Source organism: Andrena cerasifolii, chromosome 1 (assembly GCF_050908995.1).
Source record: "Andrena cerasifolii isolate SP2316 chromosome 1, iyAndCera1_principal, whole genome shotgun sequence".
In the NCBI taxonomy this organism is placed as follows: domain Eukaryota; kingdom Metazoa; phylum Arthropoda; class Insecta; order Hymenoptera; family Andrenidae; genus Andrena; species Andrena cerasifolii.
This window is the reverse complement of record NC_135118.1, coordinates 32,833,558-32,854,450: the sequence shown is the minus strand read 5'-3', so window position 1 is coordinate 32,854,450 and position 20,893 is coordinate 32,833,558. Positions and strand designations below refer to the sequence as shown.

The 20,893-nt window shown below is 43.2% G+C and overlaps 2 protein-coding genes across 4 annotated transcripts in view; one reads left to right on the top strand and one right to left on the bottom strand.

The window, feature by feature from the left end:
• Positions 1–20,893, top strand: part of LOC143377201 (uncharacterized) — a 187,819-nt gene that overhangs the window by 4,154 nt on the left and 162,772 nt on the right. For 2 of the 3 annotated variants that reach the window (XM_076828261.1, XM_076828252.1), the window contains exon 2: positions 1,464–1,589. In XM_076828261.1, coding sequence (XP_076684376.1) covers positions 1,465–1,589 — 125 coding nt within the window. In that variant the 5' untranslated portion in view covers position 1,464. Of the gene's footprint in view, positions 1–737; positions 997–1,463; positions 1,590–20,893 lie in introns of those variants that run through there. The other variant, XM_076828270.1, reaches the window with a different exon arrangement.
• The window catches only part of Parvin (beta-parvin), a 411,519-nt gene that overhangs the window by 305,561 nt on the left and 85,065 nt on the right, over positions 1–20,893 (bottom strand). The gene's annotated exons all lie outside the window — the stretch shown is intronic.

The following is a 20,893-nucleotide window of genomic DNA, read 5'->3' as shown; positions in this document are numbered from 1 at the left end:
AAGGCCCTTAATCGTTCTCGCGTCCTTCGCCATTTCACAGACCGTGGCACGTGACAGTCGCAAGACCCATGAACGGCCTTGTAGTTCCTGCCGCGGTCCTTCGTAAAACTCCCCGCTCTTCAGCTCGCCTTGTTGCGCAGTTGGAATCGTGTAATGACGCCGTGATTAAATTTCTCGTTCCTCCTGTTTTTATCCTTACGTCAATTATTTTCGTGCGCCTACCGTGCGCGGCTGGGCTCGACCTTCTAGACGGTTTGCCCCGATTCCCTCCGAACGTAATCGAACACGAACGCCATCTTTTCCGTTGCATCGAAAATCTCGCCTGAACTTAATTTCGCGATCTTACCGAGGCGGCGTTTCCCCTGCAATTTCCAATTTCGTTTTATCGGCTGTGACCGTGCGCTCGCGAGCACGCTGGAAAAAAAAGTAACCGACGATTCCACTAAACGGCGGGATAACTTATCGACCTCGTTCCCGCTCTTTTTCTTTCGTTTACGCGGCACACAGCTGCGCCATTATTTTTGATCGGATCTCGAACGGTGAAGTATTTATAGTGGCCTCGGCAAAAGGAGCAGAAGTGTCGGACGTTTTTCAATACGCGAGGATACGAACGAAACGACGAAGGTGCAGAGGGGAAACTGTTAAGGGAGGGTCGCCCGTACTGCGACGTAATAAAATTTCTAGAAGGTGTAATTACCAGGTGTCGGTTAATCGACGTCGATTGGTGCTCGCGGGACATCGCTTACCCGTTAATTACCGGCTTCCATTATTAATTCGAGCAGGGCGTAATCGTCCGTGCTCCTCCCCATTAGATGGCGCCTTTAATTAATTATTTTCGCGGCACACCTTGTTGCGCCCGAGTGGAAAACGTCGGACCAAACACGACGCCTGGGCCGGCTCAGTGACGAGATACGATGGAACAAGCGTGACAGGGGCAAGACGGAGTAGAGCGTTCTCGAATTTGACCAAGATTGATGACCGAACGGTTTTCTCATGGTAAACTCCAACATCCGCCCGACGATAGGACAACGCACGACCCGATCGCGCGCGCGCGGGCACGCGCATGCGCCTCCGACGGCGAAGCTGGTGCGGGGTAATTTCACGTTTGCTGCATTTAAACGAATCATTTGTCTGATTTAATAACGCGGCGGTGAGCTGTACCGCGCGGGAATGTTAATTTACGATAATTATTGTAATTTATGGTAATGGACGGTATTAACTTGGTTCGGTGGGGCAGCGTTCTCCCTAAATTAGAGATCGCTGGATCGACGCCATTTGCATAAAGACGAGTAAAAACTGAAGCGACAAGTGCTCGCCGGTGAGTTATTCTCGGCGAAGGAGAGAAAAAGGGCACCGGCGACGATATTCAGGGACACCGGGTGGGGGGAGCCTCCCATGTAATTCGACCTTAGAGGCACCCCAGGGGAGAGCGGGGCAATGAAGCTATCCGTACTTTGTTGCAGAATGCTGTCACCCGGTCAAGACGGCCAGCCCAACAGTTACTCGCACGGTAATGTCGTCCTTCAAGGCGCGCCCTGCGGTCAGTGTCGAGATTTATGCCCGGCTGGCTACGTGCCCCACTTTTGGCGGTGAGTAATCCGGACACGTGTATTTTGCATGCATCGCGCCCTGCTTGGAATCGACTCCGCATCGATGTTGGACGTTGTTACACGGCCCGGCCACCGTTTAAAACGGGACGGGCCACTTTTATGGCTCGCCTCCCGACGAAAGCGCGAGTAACCCCCCCCCCCCCCCTCCCCCCAAAGATGTTCTTCTCTTTTTTATCCATCGAGTAGGAGCGCTGGAGAATTCGTTGCCGATCGGTCTCCGATGAAAGCGAGATTGAACGTGTACGCGCTCAGCGAGCTGCTTTAGCGTTTTACCGTGCGAGCCACCAGTTATCATTACGCGGCAATGCGCTGTCCAAAACGATTACACGCGAGAAATTACTGGTCGCGCGATCCGCGGCCGAGTAGGTATATACGTCTGTAGTACCGGCTAAAGGAGTATTCCTGATCGTGCACGCGAGCCTTCTTTGATTTTCTCCGACCACGGTGTTCTCGGGTAGCGGGGGTAAATGGCAGGAACGAGCCAGTGTAACCTAGCGAGCTTAGTTGTAATAAAAAAGTCGGCTGGAAACGGAGAATTATCTCGAATGGGAGGTTAGGCGTTGGGGGGGGGCAGCGGAGTTGCTGGGTGTGGGGAGTTAGTCACGATCGATCGATCGATAAAACGAAGAGGCGCTTCGTGCTTCGTGAGGTGAGCAACCTGCGAACAGGAATTGTGACAGTTCGCTCTTGGTATCGGTGACACCGGTTTGGTAGTACGGCTGGGATATCGGGCGATACTACGACGCTGGCCGAACCTGTTAGGAAACTCTGATTTAAATCGGCTTGGATACTTGGATGACCCATTTTGATCGGGATCGAACTTGGGTTTCGAATTCGTTGGATGTATATCAAGGATTTCGTACTGAACGAAACTGTAGGTGCCAATTCATCGAGTGCCGAGGTTGGAATGTTTGCCGTATGCCGCGTGCGGTAACCTTGTAATCGTATCTGTTTACTATGTTCCCTGAACGCCCATAGGCGTTAAACGCACAGATTGTGCCGATTGATCGGATGTATGTACGAATGTGTTCGTAGAGTTTAAAAGAGGGTTAGTTTATTTAGTTTTGGGCCATTGGCACCACTATGAACGGGGAAACATGTTCTTATTCTGTACTGCATTCCAGTTTAGAGTAGACTCGTTCTGCGCAGGGATATACTGTTGAAAGTGCTAGGTCGCAAATTAGTAGGGACGTAGGTCTCCTCTTATATGAAACAGTGATTAGTACAAGCATTTTGTGTAATATCAGGAATTTAAAAAATACAATTTTGTATATATGTTATTCAGCGTTTGTTTATTTTTTCTGCGGATTAATGGCTGTTCAAAAGTCTGTAGTTCCATATTCACTTGTGTTTGAAACGAGAGGAATACTGCTTGCGACGACGAGTTAATGCGACACCTCTCAACGCAGTCGTACAGCTATATTCAGAAACCTCAGGACGGTAAAAGTGTCCTAACCGGATGGCGTTTTTCACGTAGTCGTTTCGCGTCTTTTTCGAGCCAGCCTCCAGTCTTGCCAGTAAACCGATTTACGACGCCGCCGTCGCACGCGTGGTATCAGAAACGATGGGCAAATAACTGGTTTCGATGATCAATTATTTATCAATTACTTGTAACGCCCCTTTTTGTTGCTATTATTCGCTAGGTCGCCACTGAAACGTCTTGCGTTTTTTATTCTACTACCACTGGCTTGCACCTACGCTGTCTTTCTCTCTTTTCACACACATGTGCAATGTGGTAGACCTTCATACACGTTGCCAGCTACTTATTTTCATGAATATTATGAATGTTAAGTTATTTGGCGCCGTGGTTACAGTATATTAAATAAGTTCTTGGGGTGTTGGCGACTGACTTGCTTCTCTTACTGCAGTGACACTAGATATTAGATATGCTTCGGTATTCATATACATATGATCCACTAGTAATACTCTAAAGTTCTGGGTGCACCAAGTTGCACAGGCATTCTGGGTCCATAGGGCCCACTACTAGTTCACCAAAAACTCATCTGGTAAGCTTTACCTTTAAGGCCCTTTTGGGCCTCCAGCAGTTCCTATATTTCTTCTATTAACAGTACCTACATTAAAGCTCTAGACGCACCAAGTTGCATAGGCATTCTGGGTCCACAGGGCCCACTACTAGTTCACCAAAAACTCGTCTGGTAAACTTTACCTTTAAGGCCCTTTTGGGCCTCCAGCAGTTCCTATATTTCTTCTATTAACAGTACCTACATTAAAGCTCTAGACGCACCAAGTTGCATAGGCATTCTGGGTCCATAGGGCCCACTACTAGTTCACCAAAAACTCATCTGGTAAACTTTACCTTTAAGGCCCTTTTGGGCCTCCAGCAGTTCCTATATTTCTTCTATTAATAGTACTTACATTAAAGCTCTAGACGCACCAAGTTGCATAGGCATTCTGGGTCCACAGGGCCCACTACTAGTTCACCAAAAACTCATCTGGTAAACTTTACCTTTAAGGCCCTTTTGGGCCTCCAGCAGTTCCTATATTTCTTCTATTAACAGTACCTACATTAAAGCTCTAGACGCACCAAGTTGCATAGGCATTCTGGGTCCACAGGGCCCACTAGTAGTTCACCAAAAACTCACCTGGTAAACTTTTCCTCCAAGGCCCCTTTGGGTCTCAAACAGTTTTCCTATACTTCTTCCACTAACAGTATCTTAAAACGCTGGACGCATCAAGTTGAACTGGTATTCTGGGCCAGTGTTGCCAACTCAGATTTTTGAAAATCCGTAGGGAAGAGTAAAACTTTCCGTAGAATTCCGTAGATTCCCCTTTGAAAAATCCGTAGATCTGCGGATTTTCTTCATAAGTGTTAATTATTACATGTATGAAAGAAGCTAATTCCCTTGCTCATGGAAACCGTCCTTTCCCAAATTCTTTCTAGTATTTAAAAATGGTTGGAAGCACGAACAAATTATATCTACAGTAGTTGTAGAAAATTAAATGCTCTTTTAATATTATTCGAACAAAATTTCGCTAGGACTTATCATTTTTGAGAAATTCTTTGAATCCGAACTATTGATGAATTCTAAACTTTAAGGCCTGGTCGGCACCCTTTCCTGTTGTCCGATTGCAATAAACTTTTTCAGGGACTATTTTTTTATCAAATGACACCATTTTGGGGTGAGAGCAAAGAAATACGATAAAAAATTCGTCACGTATAAATAAGGCCCCAATAATTAACCAAACACAGACCTCACTCGCACCATCCACAAAGCTACCCCTATGCAGATCGCTGAAACGTTCCTCAATCAATTCCCCAGATCCCTCCACCAACAACACCCCGAAGCTCGACGCCACATCCCCCCTCCCGCAAGTCCCAAAATCCCCCCACCACCTCGTCACTCCCACGGTGAAGCGCGAAGCCGCGCTCGAGCTGGGGGAACGCGGCGCGCGCACGTAATCGTCGGTCGATTTCCCGCGGGCCTGGGCCCCCGTGCGAGGGACCGCTGGCCATCGGGGCATAAAGAGAGGGCGGTCGAAGCCGTGGAACGCGGGGAAGCGTGGCCATGGCCGTCGAGAGCGTAGCCGGGCCGAGCGGGGATCGAAAGAGGGCAAAACGAAAGGTTTCCTCTCGGCTGCGGGGTCGTAGGGTCGACTCGTCGGTCTCACGCGAGCCCTGCGTGCAACGAGACCGGCGATGGGCCGTTCCAAGACGAATCGGCTGGCAACCGAGCGCCAACCGATGAGAAAGAACGAGAGGCGAGAGTGTACCGACCACTGGGGGCTCCAAAGATGAGACGGTCAGAATGGGGGAGAGGAAAGGGAAAGAGATAGACGTATGTTGGCCTGTAATTAACATACCGAGCCCCCTTTCCTCCAACCCCCTCCCCTCCTCTCTTCCCCTCCGCAGCGGTGCAAAGTTGGGCCCGTCGGTTCGCAGGTTCACCGAGGACGCGATGCGGTTTCGCTCGGGAGTATCGTTATTCCCGTGAAAACTCTGCCGGGGCTTTGTTCGCGCGCCACGGCTGCCCCTGCCACCGGGCGCAGCGGGAGGGGGCGAGAGTCGACTTTTCGGCACGCGCGACCGAGTGAAATTGGACTGGTTTACCTACGCCCTGGTGTGGACAGCCGAGGATACCGCGGTGGGAGGCAGCACTCCCGTGGACTGGACACTGGGAGGTGTAAGTCTGAATTTGTTGCATCCATGTAGTGGAAGTTCGTACTCTGGCTTGCGGAGATGTGGTGATTAATTTGGGACTTAAGTACGCGTAAAGAGATACCATGGGGGGTATGAAGTTCCAAATCCATTGCTCGTCACCTGCTGCAGGGATTATGTGATCAGATTCATGGTGGTCTTGGGGACTTAAGGTGGACATACCCAAAAGCAGGCTGAATACGTTCTTTTGGCGTCCTATTGCCGCCTGTTACTTTTATATCTCTGTAAGGGAATGTAAGTTAGGATCAGGCTCTTTATGGGTCCTAAAGGATTCTTTGTGGATCTTCCTGCGAAGCTGAGTTTCGTACGATCGCTGGGAATGTGGTACCTCTGAGGACCATTTGGGGACTTCAGAGTCACTCTGGGTTTTAGATTTTTTTATTCTTTTGTTTATGATCGGGACTGCGCTTCGTTTCTGAATCGGATTGGTCTCCGTGCTCGAGATCAGATTCCTGTGTTCAAAATGGCAGCTGAACAGGTGTTCTTCTGCGAGAGTCTGTTTAATGGGAACAGCTCTTTTATAGAAATGGGGAAACTGGGTTCTGAGTTTGGTAAGATCAGTCGATTGAGTCGAGGTAGAGCTCATTTAAGCCCTGTTTCTCTATGGAATGGGAGACCTTTCGAGCTTGCTAAGATCAATTGATATGTTTCCTGTAGACTTCATTCTTAGTTCAGCCACGGGGAGGTACCGCTATGTTCCTAAAGACTTAGAAAAGAAACCCTTGCCTACTCTGTTAAATCATTGAAATCATCCAATCCTCACACCACTTCTTGGGAAAAATATGGATATTTAAAGACCTTCCCCAAAGACAGAACCGAAGAACAACTCCCATTTCCATGATGTGAAAGTAACGTCCACTGTCCTCTGGGCTACCCATAAACTCAAAGTCCCATTTGCACACAGACGCTTGAAATCCGGCCTCTGGAAAGAAAGAGCATTCAGTGTTTCCTTCCTCGGGGCACAATGGATCGTGGAAGGTTGAAAAATACTTTATCGCTGGCGTGAAAGAGCCGATCGAGGCCGACCAGGTCCGAATAGTCGAGCATCAATCAAAGTCCACTGGAATCAAAGGGGATTAAAAGCGCCGGAGCTTTCCTCGGGCTCCAAAGCTGCTTTCCAACGCCTGTGAGCGTTTTTCACGGCGATAAGGTTTCTTACTTTCTTTCGACTTTTCCACTCCTCTTTCATCTTCCACACTCTACCTTTCACAGTCGATTTCCATCGACTCGAGATAGGACGTTCACTGCCGCGAGATAGACACGTTTTCTGTTCACAAATCTGCATTGTCAGAGATTAAAATTAAACATTCCAAGAAGGAAGTGTAAGTTTGAAGAGAGGACAAGGGAGTTCCATGCCAGGTGGGTGATGACTTACGATATCTGGCTCGCATAAAGCTTTCATTAACCCTTCGTTGACACTCTGGGTGTGAGCCACCCATAAGCAGATTTCGACGCTTTGTACCCTCTATATGCAAAATGAATACCTTTTCTCCAAAGCTGAATTACAAAGTATTTTTTCTCTCAAAATATTATATCCGAGCAACAACACTGTAGATTTTCAGCTTCTAATATAGAAATTTGTAAAAGTTGCAACTATTTAAAGATTTTCTTCGTTCTTTCTCGACATGTGGTAATTTAGATTTTTTTTTACAAAAACTGGGATTAAATTTCAATCAAGAAACTATTGGAATATATTCTACAGACTTTAAAACTGATCCATGATTTTTTTTATGACGATTGGATTCTTTAGATGATAATGGCAGCTGTTCAAAAATTGTTCTGGGTGTGAGCCACCCAGGTATGTCAAAGTTGATCGAAAAAGGAGGTGTGTCAACGAAGGGTTAAAGCTCCAGATCAATATTAGAAAAGAACAATAGAAAAGAAGATTGAATCTATGAAAAATTTAACATTACTTCAATTTCCCTTTATCTGAAAGTTACAGTCCTTTCGGTCAGTTTTTAAAATCCCCACAAAAAAATTTAATTCAACGTGTCAATTCTTCTTGTTGTAATATAGTAAGTAATTATAATCTCGATACTTGTCGCTCCATCCATTGGTGGACAGCGAATTTGTACAGCGACCTGAATCTAGTTGAGAGCGACTACGACTAGAATATATATACTCTGTTCCTTTTTTTTTTTTCTTACACAAGACTGTAACGCAAAACGAACGTGTTGCCGATTAGGCTTTTGCCATACTATATTATACTTTGTTATATTACAATTAGTAACTCAGAGTTCAGTTATTCAACAACCATTCCAACACTTCTTATCGAAGAGTTTCTGCGATCTGCGTACTGTCCTTTATCAAAATCACGTTGTCAAAGTACCTTGAATCTAAAGTAAGTAGGTACCACTCGTCAGCCACAGAAGCGTCACGCGTGGAAAGGCCTTTACTCGCCTCGCGGCGCCTGCAGCTCGCGTTCTCGCTGTTGCTCATCAGCTCTGCATCATTAATTCTCTATCGAATTAACCTGCTGATTCGCGGTGCACCATGGTGAATCATGGGCCGACGTTTTACGAGGATCTCGAGGAAACGAGGAGCTTCGTCTCGATTGATAGTCGCGCGCAGAAAACGGGGTCGGGTCGAGTGGAGCGACTTACGCAGCTCCCATTAAAGGATCAGCGAAACCGAAGATATCGGTAATAAACGGTCTGATGCAGTGGGTTCAGATCTAATTGAGGCGCTTCCTGGGCAAATTGGGAGCTTCGCAGGGTGCTTTATAGAACGAGTGCCTTCAATGCTAATAGGAAAGTCCTTTTTACAATTTTTTTTTTACATTTTCTGCAGGTGGAAAGTTGGATGTCAAGTTGAACTATACGCGGGGTATAGTGTCTTCAGTCCATTCCACATTTATATACAGAAACTAATTACCACTGGAGCCGCTTATATTTTTGAAATTTTCCATCTGGAAATTTACAATTTTCCATGGTATGCTAATATGAAATTAATTCCTTAAGGGGACTAAGCAGTCGAAGATGGACTTTTTATTGCATTTTTCGAAAGTACTATCTTTTCTGAATAAAATGCCGCTTGGTTTATAGTAAAATTCGCAAAATTGTAGATTTGGCAAATAAAAACGTCAAGCGGAATCCTGTAGCGTCGCCTTTGCCTAGAAACATTAAACGCGCTTTTCTCGAATATTTGGTTCTCCTCATTTTTTCCTGATTGCGAGCGAATTCAGGTTCAGATCGACTTGGAAAAAATTACAGGATGTGTAAAACATGTGCCATTTCGGCGCAAACCTCTGATATGGTCCGTAAAAATTCGAGATTTTCATAAAAAAATTAAGAACTCACCGGATTTTGGTAGCGCACAAACAGTGATGATACGCTACCAAAATCCGGTGAGTTCTTAATTTTTTTATGAAAATCTCGAATTTTTACGGACCATATCCGAGGTTTGCGCCGAAATGGCACATGTTTTACACATCCTCTAATTTTTTCCAAGTCGATCTGAACCTCAATTCGTTCGCAATCACGAAAAATGTAGAGAACAAAATATTCGAGAAAAATGCGTTTAAAGTTTCTGGGCAAAGGTGACGCTATAGGTTGCCGCTTGACGTTTTTATTTGCCAAATCTACAATTTTGCGAATGTTAATATAAACCAAGCGGCATTTTATTCAGAAAAGATAGTACTTTCGGAAAATGCAATAAAAAATCCATTTTTCGACTGCTTAGTCCCCTTAAGGCAAACTTATTAGAGAGAATTTATAAGAAATTCAAATTCTACTATTTTTATACACAAGCTTCTGTTTGCATTAAAAATTCTAAATTCACTATTTGAACTTAAAGAAATCTTAGCTCCTGTGTGAAAATTGCACACAGCTTCGTGAAAGATGGTGATTTTCTTTAATACATATTTCTTTGAGCGAAAAACCGAGGTGTAGGTACCTTATAGGACTTCGATTACTTCATTATATAAGAAGAGAATTTTCCTCCCTCGTCGCGGCGCGAACACGTGCCCCTCGTTGTTGCCGCCAGGAATCTTGCTATAATCGAAAACCGTGTAGCCAATTTAGACGCGATGCTACATCGACCTTTTGCCAGCGTGCGTTCCAGCAGCGAGCAGAGTGCACGCGGGCCACAATGAAGATTCGTTGCCACGATAGCATCCGACTTTCTATTCCCATTTCAGTGTCTAATCAATACGCCCTGTGTACATGCACACGGGCTTCTAATTTATTGGCACGGGGCTTTAATTAACGTCCAATACGTGCGCCTGTAAATCATAAGGGGATCAGATGGGGGTCTTCTTGTTAAATGTGCCCCGTTTACGGTTATTCCTCTTGCGGCCGTAAAAAGAGGATTAATCCCGTTCGGAGTCAATCAGACTGGATGGTGGAATCCAGGGTGATCGTTTCTCTCGGGGCCTCGAGTATGAAAAATGTGGGAATCCAGCTGTTTATTTCTGCGTTCTAATAATTAGCTGATAGCATCGTTGCTGGGCCTGTAATTGCCCGATGGAATATAATGGGTGGTTCGTTTGATGCCTGAAAGCTCAGGGGCGTGCTCTGCAGTTTTGGATTGGGAGAATGCTTCGAATTTGGCTAGAATAATTATTTCGGTTCCTGAGGCACACTGGTTTTAGATTGTTGCGGTACTTACGTGTAGAGTGGAGGAAAATGAAGTGGTCGTTGGTGGTTACTTAGAGGGGCTGTCCCCGGTGTTTTATTTAGCAACCCCTACCAGTATTCAGCCTCTTAATTTTCAAAATTCCCTCTCGCTTAATCTATTTAATACAGTGCAAACCATTGGGGACTTAAACGCTACGCTCGCGTGGAATATCAGGGAACAAATATCAACACGTCAAATTCATACAGAGGAAGTGCAGTATATTTGGAATACCAGTTTGTTTAAGACGAATAAAAAATTACGGCAGAGGATGGGAGCAAATAAAACTGCATAATATCATGGGGAAACTAATAAACTTTTATATTTCAAACTCTCAGTAAGTAATAATAAAAAACAAAAAGTAGGGAAACTAAAAGATGCTTAGGTATTCCAAATAACCAACAGTATTCCAAATATGCCACACTTCCTCTGCGTACATTCAAAACACCCTGTACGAATCTCATCTTCTACATCCCTCACTGAAACCTCTTTTACATTTATACCTAGAGCACTACGATAGTTCCTTTCATTAATATATTCTAGTTTCACACAAGCCTATTGCAAACTCGCTTCGACGACTTCAGAATTTTAATAATTAAAGCTCTGCTAAAAAAAACTGAATATTCTGAGATTTGTTTATACTCACCCTGCCCACACTTTAATTTCCCCTTACCAGCCCCATCCCCGATAGCCACTGCCTCCTCCCAAGTCTACCTTCTACTCCTCCCCCCCCCTCCCCAACAGCCTCTAGCGACCCCAAAACAATTTCCACGCTAACCAACATCATCCGGAACGTTATCCCTGAATTGTTCAGGGAATCACAGCCATTGTTTTCCCTCGAAGACGTTTCGGCGTCTCGTACACAGGAGCGTGACCGTGATTAACATCGTTTGCCGGGGCCCCGGACTAAGTGGGGGGAAAGAGCTCGTTAGGATCATTATGGTACTTACGGGGGGTGGGGTACGAGCTGTCGCGTCGACGCGTTCTGACAGAACGTGTAATCAACGGTGCGCGGCCGTCCCCCGTGGACGCGCTTCGCGTACCCCCGCGTGGCGCCCGAGACGAGTTGCGTGTCATACTAAAATCCGATGAAACACGTTTCAATCACCAATGGCAGAGGGGGAACGACTTTCAGTGTCGCTGGTCATTGGGAGGGTCCAGGAGGAAAGTCGAACGTACCAATATTAAATAAATAAATGAATAGTAATAGAAGCTGCGTGACCGAACAAAATGCTCATATGCGTATGCATCTAATTAGTTGGAAAATCTTCCAATTTAGCTAATCAGCTACGACTAGATACTTCAAACAGAGAAATTGGATTTATTTTGTGAAGGTAGTTTATTTCACTCCGCCCTTGTGTTCCATTTAACCCTCGCCTGGCGAATGCGGAGAAATTTTGAACCACTTTAAAAATAAAATTTATAAAATAAAATTTATAAAAATAAAACTTATTATTAATCGTATTAGTTATCTAGAGACGCGGCAGCGTCTCGACGCCAAGTACATGAAAGACACCCTGTATATGTCGACTGTGTCGCTATCGCTTATCATTTACTCGTCGCCGGGTTATTCCAACCTAACCTGACACTTATTTCATTAATATCTCATCACGCCTGCAATATTTTCTAAATTTAAAGGCATTTTTCTTATGTAAACCGCGTATAAGCTTTCGAATAAGACCAATTTCAATAAAATCGGTCCGCGCATAACCGAGATATCGTAATATCGTCTCATGAATCTGTCAAATGCGAGAAGGTTTTTCTCCTGATTCTCCAACCAAATTTTGTCGACATAATACGTATACGCGTTACACGCACACCTTCAGCCAAAACGGAACTAACGCACGTTTTGTTCGTCAATCGCTATCTTCGCTATGCAATCTATAGTACGTGCAGCTCATTTTGATTTCACATCTTTTTTTATTTTATAATTATTATTATCTTCTATTTTTTGCGATTTATTTGCTTTCATGTACTTGGCGTAATTTTTTTACTTTTCTCAAGTTTCTTATGGAGATCATATATAATAAAGCGTTGAAATAAATAAATCAGCTACATATTTTTTACATTCACACACACTATATCATTCAGAATAGGAAGTTAAAAGTTTATCCTGCGTCTGTAAGGATTTTGTAAAAAAGATGAACATCTACAGCAATCTACAGCTACGATAATGAATGATATCAATTAGGGAAAAGTCGATATAAGAATTGATTCTGGAACCGTTTCGGAACCGATATAGAACCGAAAGAATAGCAGTTATGGAACTGACATGGAGAGGGAAATAGGAACCGTAACCGAAACAGATAACAGTGGGAAATTTCGGTTCTCCATAACAGTTACTTGGAATAAAAGTTCTCCATAACCGTTTTAATCAAAATCTTTATATAACAGTTTTAAACAGTTATTTTCGAAACCGTTTCAAGCCCTGGTGGCCGGGTGTAACTCCTGCACTTGCCGCTACTCAAATGCTTATAACTCCGGGAATTTTACGAATTTCAAAAAATCCTCTAAAACAAGTATTCTTAAAAGGTTGAGCATTCGAAGAACGAAATAAAAAAAAATTGGATAATTAGACCAGAACCTCCCCTTAAGTGCAACACCCTGTATAATTCTCCTTACCTCATTGCGCCCCTCGGTGGCCAAAAGCTGTGCTTCGATGCGGGGAATCGCATTCAAACCCAACAAAATTTCGGTCCTCGAAATTCAAATTCAATTTACTCCAAATTTAAGGTACCCCAAAATTTTATCCATCACACGTCTTTCTCTTATAAGCCCAACCCTTTCGCTTGTATCACCACCTACGAAACACCCAGTATATAAAAGAAAAGGCCCGTCAAACTTTGCTCCCTCGTCTGCCTTTATCCGTCCCTTCCGCCTTTAATTCCTCCCCCCTCCAGTTATCGCGGCCGCGGCTCTTGGAAGCGGCGAATTACCTTTCGCCGCGTAAAAATGCCAAGAAGTTACTTTGGAATAAAAAAAAAAAAAAGAAAGTGAAAGAGTGGAGGCTGACTGGCGCCAATCGTTCCACGTTCGTCAAAATGGAGGCATACTATCTCCCAGTCCCTGTTTCTCGCTGCGTTTCGTGTCCCCCCATTTGCGTCGACGAAGGATACCCTACCTGCAAGTCGCCAGGTTTATCTCCGTGGATCGGCTGGCCAGTTTTATCGCGGCCTTCTCGAACATTTTACTTTTGGAGATTATAGTCGCCCGATGGTGGTTCCTATGTGAGGCTCATTGGAGTCGGGAGGGGGTGAAGTTTGATAGTGGGTGAATGGGGACGGTTGGAAGTTAGAAGAACGAGAAGGAGATCGGGTGAATCGTGTAGAATTTGCGGAATCGTTTCAGTGGTAATGGGTCGTTCGTTTCGTTGATGAACGTTTGATGAAGGTTTAATGGACGGGGATTATCGGGCGTTGCTGTCTTAATTCTTGCAGGGTAGGCTTCGAATGCAGATGGAAGGAATTGGGATAAAGGAGTGGATTGAAGCCGATCGTTTGGCCTAGAGAATGTCCACCAGCTAATGCTTAAAAAACAAACAGGACTCATATTCAAGCTGATATCTCCTTTAGTTAATAATAATATCTCATGAAAATTTAGAATATCATAGTTGAAAGATGTACCTTTTAGTAGAAAAAAATTGTGTATGATTTTCACTTATACTTTTCCCGCAAAAAATTCCTGAACCTGTGTGGTTTTCCCGGACCTCTAGGTGGATGTAACCCCTTAACTTTACCCCCTACTGCTTCCAAATCACTATATCTCCGCAAGACAATACATATACGAGAAGCTGCCCTACTATTTGGAGGTACGGCGAGAGGGACATTGTCTCCGCCGTTAATTTCCCATTTTGAATTATTGGCTGGTTGTAGAACTCGCTGAAGAAACCGAGGAGGGTTGAAATTAATTGTTGGGCTCGCTCCTGGCGGGGTCGTAAAAGTCGCGGCCGAAGACAGAACTCTTTTATCCGGGCATAGCGATGGACAAAGTATGCCCCTAAAAGTTCAGTCCTCTCCCGACGCCGATTTCTTCACGTTCATCGAACCACGAACAGAAAGGGTTAGAAGAGAAGAAGAATGTCGCTCCGCGTTGCAGGTTTCGTACCTGTACCGCAAAAACTTGAAGACCTTTGGTTCCTCTTGTCCTGCCTCCGTCCGTGCCCCCTCCAAGTCCCTCAAGATCGACGAGAGTCCATCGTTCTTCCATCGACGTAACCCTGAATGCGAGCCAGTGAGTTTCACTTGTCGCTGCATCGCTCTTCTCGCCGTTTCTTAGATGCACTCCATGTATATGCAACGCTGTAACTTCTGTTACAGTTTCGTTCCTTTTATTCGAACCGTTAAGGTGGGTTTTAATCGGTCATCGATCGGGACGATGGGTGGTTTTTCTTATTTGGTATTGGGTTGCGGAGTTTGAGGGTGGTGTGAATTTGGTTTGAGATTTTGATGGAAATTGTTTATCCGTACTGTTCGGGTAGGAGTGGAGTTGATTTGGTTTCATTTGGATGTAATTGAGTAGAATTCGCTTGCATTCGGTGGCAATTGAGTTCTTTCCGCTCCGATTCGGTTGCATTCGGTGGCAATTGAATTACTTTCGGTACGATTCAGTTTCAATTGCATTCGATTCGGTGGCAATTGAGTTCTCTCCGCTCCGATTCGGTTGCATTCGGTGGCAATTGAATTACTTTCGGTACGATTCAGTTTCGATTGCATTCGATTCGGTGGCAATTGAGGTCTTTTCGCACCGATTCGGTTTCAATTGAATTCGATTCGGTTGCATTCGGTGACAATTGAATTACTTTCGATTCAATTCGAATTGAATTCGTTTCGGTTGCATTCGGTGGCAATTGAATTCCTTTCGATTCAATTCGAATTGAATTGGATTCGTTTGCATTCGCTGGAAATTGAATGTTTTCGCCCCGATTCGGTTGCATTCGGTAGCAGACAAATTCCTTTCGCCTGCATTCGGTTGCGTTCTGTTGCACTTGTCCTCGATTCGGTACCCACAAGTAACTCTTGCTTTCCATTCCCTAGCCAGTCTCCTTCGATTCCCTTAGTCCCATCCGATTATAATTAAACAGACTTCCCTTCACCTGATTTCTCTGCTCTTTTCAACACAACTCAATACTCTCCATAAAAATTCTCCCTACTTCACACGCAATCATATACATTCCGATTTCCTTCACTGAAATCCATCTCGGTTCCGCACTCGCACCGTCCGATTCAATCTTTTTCACTTCGATTTACTCCCATTCGGTTCCGCCCGATTCCCTTCAATTCGATTCAACCGTGACTCGGCCCAGCTAGTCTTAATTCGAATTGACTCGATTTCACCTCCCTCTTCCAGCCGCACCTTGGTCCACTGCTTTTAGAAACGATAACGATCGAGGCATAATTTCCACGAGAATCCCAGCCAGAGATACATACACACACGGTGCAACGCCGTAGGAACGGCTCCGCGCTTTTGCACGGAATGATTTTTACGGCGAAGAATCCGGCCACTTTTTCTGATTCTTTGGGCCCACCTTTCTATACCTCGTTCAGAGGCCGCGTCGTGTCCTGCCTTTTACGGTGCACGGTGGCCGCCTCGAAAGCCGCTAATTAGCCTCGCTCGCGTTCATCTCTGAACGTTTAATCGGCCCCTGGACCCAACTATATTCAGAGTCACTCTCAGGCCGCTCTGCTTTACTTTAAACGAGGCTACATCCTTTCGAGGATTCAAAAAATTGGCAGATAAAAAAATCCCAGATATCCAGGAGGCAACGTCACGTTCTTGTTCTACCCAATTCCCTTAAACTATAACGTTAAATCCCACCGAAATCGTTCGAAATCAGCAAAAAAGTGATGCAAGCTCGCCCCGCTAAGATCTTTTCCAAGAAACTCCAAAACCATCATTACGCTGAATCCAACGACGCGTAACTGAACGTTGAACGGCCATTAAAGCAGTAGCTGTATTAAGTCATCAGCTCCGCGCGGATGCAGCCTATCGAAGCCCTCCTTTCGACAAAGTAATAATTTATTTACAAGTCGCGTTTATCGCCGGATTACTCGTGCTTCCGTTTACGAGCGGCAGATTTAAAGGGACGATAAAGTTCGGCATTTTGAAATGTCAGGCTACGTAAGGCAGCAATAAACGCGGCCGTAAAATCGGCCGGTGGATGTCGACTGTGGGCTCGGTTATGAAGTAATCGTGCTCGCCTCCGGTCCGCCCGTTTCGAAAAATATTGCCGGTACTTTCGTCATCGGTCCGTGGACTTTCACGATTGGCCGAGTTTCGGTGGAAAAGTAGAGGGATGCCGAGGATGGACGTGGATGTAGCGGAGCAGGGCTGGGAGGGAGTATGGAGATGGCGGGGCATGTGGGATTAACGGTACGCTTCCCTTGGCGCCCTGTTCCCTCGAGGAATCTTGATGGACACGCGCTTTGTGCCAACAGAATTAACCCTTTGCACTCGTGTGTCTACCTCCAGTCATCGACTCGGCTATCCGTCCTACCTGCTTGTCTAGTCCAAGTTATCAAGGAGGGACGTGTCTGCTCGGCTGGTGCGACTACCTTCTGTCATCGACCCGGGTTTCTATTCTACCTGCTCGCCTGGCGGAAGTTATCGAGCAGGATGTATCTATCCTGGTCGTGTAACAATGTACGAGTATCTTCAGTCATTCTGCTAGGATCTATTGTACTTGTTTGGTAGATAGGGTTGACAGGAGGAGTTTGTTTGCTTTATTTGGGTATTTATTTGAGTCATTGGTTGGGTTTGTTGTCTGTGGAGGGAACGTAGTGGACATGGGCTATGTCTGCGTTACCTCCACTTATGAATTTAGGTATTTGAATTATTTACGTGGCTCCTAATAGTTATCGATAGACTGCGGATATTTTATGCAAATAATTATTTTGAATATTGCACATGCTTTGTTAAAAGGCACATATATCATTATCCTTACTAATATATAAAAGTGAAACGTTGTTTGTTTGTCCGTCTTTCACGGCTGAACGGATTTCAATGGAATTTTGAATATACTACACATACGTCCTAGATTAGATTTTAGGCTATTTATAAATATGCTATCTAAAATAATAAATAATAATAATAATAATTCCCTGGTGAAACCCGGTAACGGGTTAGCTAGTGTTAGATATTTATTTTAACTATCTCACTGTTTTTGCTTGCGATCATAAATGAATAATATCGAGCTGTTATGTGACATTAGTGATAAGTACCAATATTGATATCATGCGATAGAATAAGTCATTAGTAGAGACTAATTATTCGTTCGTTACAATCGCTTGATATATATAAACAATTTCGATGAAATTAAAGTGGTTCGGCTAATGTTTTCTTTTAACACTCGAAAACAGTAAAATTATTAATTTTCACTCTTTATTTTATTTCTGCAAATAGGTAGTTGAAACTTATAATGGAAATAATGTTATTATAATTGCAACTGCCAAGAATGTTTTCCAACAGGCACAAGTGGTTAAAAATTTAACATTTATTAAAGAACATTTATAAATTCTACCAGCCACAATAAAGAAATTGGAAACTGTTGGTCTACTCTACAAATTGGATAAAAATAGACATGGCATATTTTACGTGCATATTTGCATATGCTTTTTGCATATATTACGTGCATGAACATCTGCAGTCTAGTTATCGAAATACTTAGATGTGTTTATTGTAGGGGTATGGTCAAGGCTGGATCGAGGGCAGGTGGGCCTGCAGCGCGGGCACATTTATGTGGAGAAATAATTGAACGCAATTTTGTTTACTGCTTCCCTTCTGAAATAATTAGAAATCGCACTAAAAGTTTATTTTAAAATATCTTTTCAGTGTGTCTTTTAATATTATTTACTTTTTAATCATTATTTTTCGTTAGGATTAAATATCATTTAATTTAATTTAGAGTAAATTTCAATTTCTGTAGATTTCCGTATTTTACTGTATGTATTATTACCAATTTTTTACACCCCCCCCCCCCACATACACACACGCATTATTATAATTCATTGCCTGAGAACATTAGGTCTATCAGCTCAAAAAGAAATTTCAGGCAAGCAGCTTCGTCGTACATAAATAATACGAATTTGCAAGGTATTTGTAAGTTATTTGTAAGTTATTTATAAGAGTAATAGGGTAGTATTTTAAAACAGCATTTAAAAAAAAAAATAAATAAATAAGTATGTATCAATCCCACGCAATTTGTTGGTGTAATAAACACGTATTATTATTATCTATATTTTTTTAATTTATATTATTATTTACCATAGTTCTGTAAATTTTAAACATGCAGGAATGAAATTTAGAGGGAATATGTAGAAAAGAATGAGGAATCTAAATACCAAATGCGTTTTATGCAAAAAGGTCCTGAGTGTCCCGAGGCCGTTTTTGCATCCAACAGTGCAATTACGAATCTCAAAAAAATTCCAACAGTTAAGTTGATCGCTTCAACGACATTTCTTCCACATTCGTTGAAATCGTGCCCCCCAAAGTTCCCACGGCTCGACAACTCGAAAACGCGATTCGATCCAATCCGAATTCCTTTGAGGTCCTTCAGGGGCCTTATTAACAACCCGACAATTAAATCCAGGCTTAGGGGGGGAGATGAAAAAGGAGCTCCTGTTTCGTAGAAGGTTGGAGGAGGTGGGGAGACGGAACGCAGATTCAGGGAACGATAGCGTGGCCTGACGGTTCGTTAAACGGCGGAGAATAAGAGACGAGGGGTTAAGTGGAGGATACTTTTTCATTTGTTCATTAGCGCTAAGCCAGGCACGGTAGAAATGCGAAGAAAACGCGTGCCCCGTGGAAAAGCTGCCCCCCGAGGCGGGTCGATCGGGGGCAGAGCGCGCGTGGAATGTGACAGAACCCGATTTCGTCAGGTTTTTCGCGTCGTCACGGCATCCCGACCGTTGAGGAAGCCGATTTCGCTGAAATCGTGGCCCCCCTTTCGCCGTGTTGTCACGTACTTACCTACCTACTACACGCGTGTTTCGACGATGCACGCCGTCCGCGCGGTCCCCCGCGATTAGGCGCGTGGTTTATTAAATATTTGCGCTCGTGTTACGCTTAACGAGTGCCCATTTTCAGGAACAGTCTCCCGCGGACCAGTGCATACAGAGAGATTCTTAATTCAGTGATAATATTCAGAAATAAGGAGAACGTGGAGATTTAACACTATTCCTACCACGATCGGGAAAATGACCGTTTTTAAAATTTTGATTAGAATTTTCTATTATATATAACTAGTGTTCCTGATTTCTCTATATTTTTTGTTTCTCGAGAAACCAGAAATTAGATCTATTTCTTGAGAATTCTCGAGAAATTGAGAAAAATATTACTAAAATTATATTTTTGGAATAATGTTGATAATATTTATCGAAAACGCAAGAAAACTTTAACTAAATGATTATTCATGTCTAATTTATACAAGACTTGTGTACATGAAGAAATAGATATTAAATATACTTGGTAAATTTATTTGTTTAATAAGAAATTTGTACAAATCGAAACATTACTTTTTGGTTTTAAAATTTATTTTTAAATAGCACGATGCGTCTAATGTAGCGTCAGCGAATCTATTTCTTTTTTGTGACAAAATCAGTTACTGTTATATTTTTACGTTTTATATGTATATATTTATTTTGGCTGTTAAATGAAAAAATGCGTCTTTTGACCCTTTTGGAAGAAATTCTGGAGCATGCAAAAATTTTATACGGGATACAACAGTTTTATCTCCTCTTTTCTATATTTCTTTAATAGCCACAAGGAACTCATTAGATACTTAATTCAGCGTACAATTTTTCTAAATTTTTAAATAAGAATGTTAGAACACCTTCAGCAGTTAATAATATCGAATCTTCTGTACTGTAATTTTCTATTGGAATTCATATAGGTTCTAATGTTATTAATAAGATGTATTATAAATTCTAGATGTGTTTATACGTTCGCGATTAACTAATAATACATTCATTTACGAAAATAACTGAAATTTATAATATTTTTCCTAGACTTAAGTTTCTCGAGAAATTTTATAATTGCTTATTTCTTATTCTAATTTATAATTGCTTAGGTCTTTAAAAATGACCGAGATATTACAGTTTAGGTGACGACGCGTCAGCCGATTTTGTTTCAATTTCCGAAACTTTAACCTTAATTACTTTGTTTTTGCAAGGTTACCGACATATGCTGTAATTTTTAACCCTTAACTGGTATACTGTTTTTGGCAAACGTGACTGGTATACCGGGGTCGTGGCAGATCCCAAATAAAAAAGGACACAGAAATTTGTAAAGTCGACACTAGATCATCCTGTATGAATATTTTGTTCTTAGGTAATGTATAAAATAATAGGAACGTGGAAAGTTAAACTATTAACTATAAAATTAATTAGAAATTCAGTTGACAAACTTAGACAACCAAAAATTTTGCAGCGAACTTTGAGTGCTTGGGGTCATGTGCGACCCAAGATACCAGTTAAGGGTTAAGAGAATCGGTGAAACT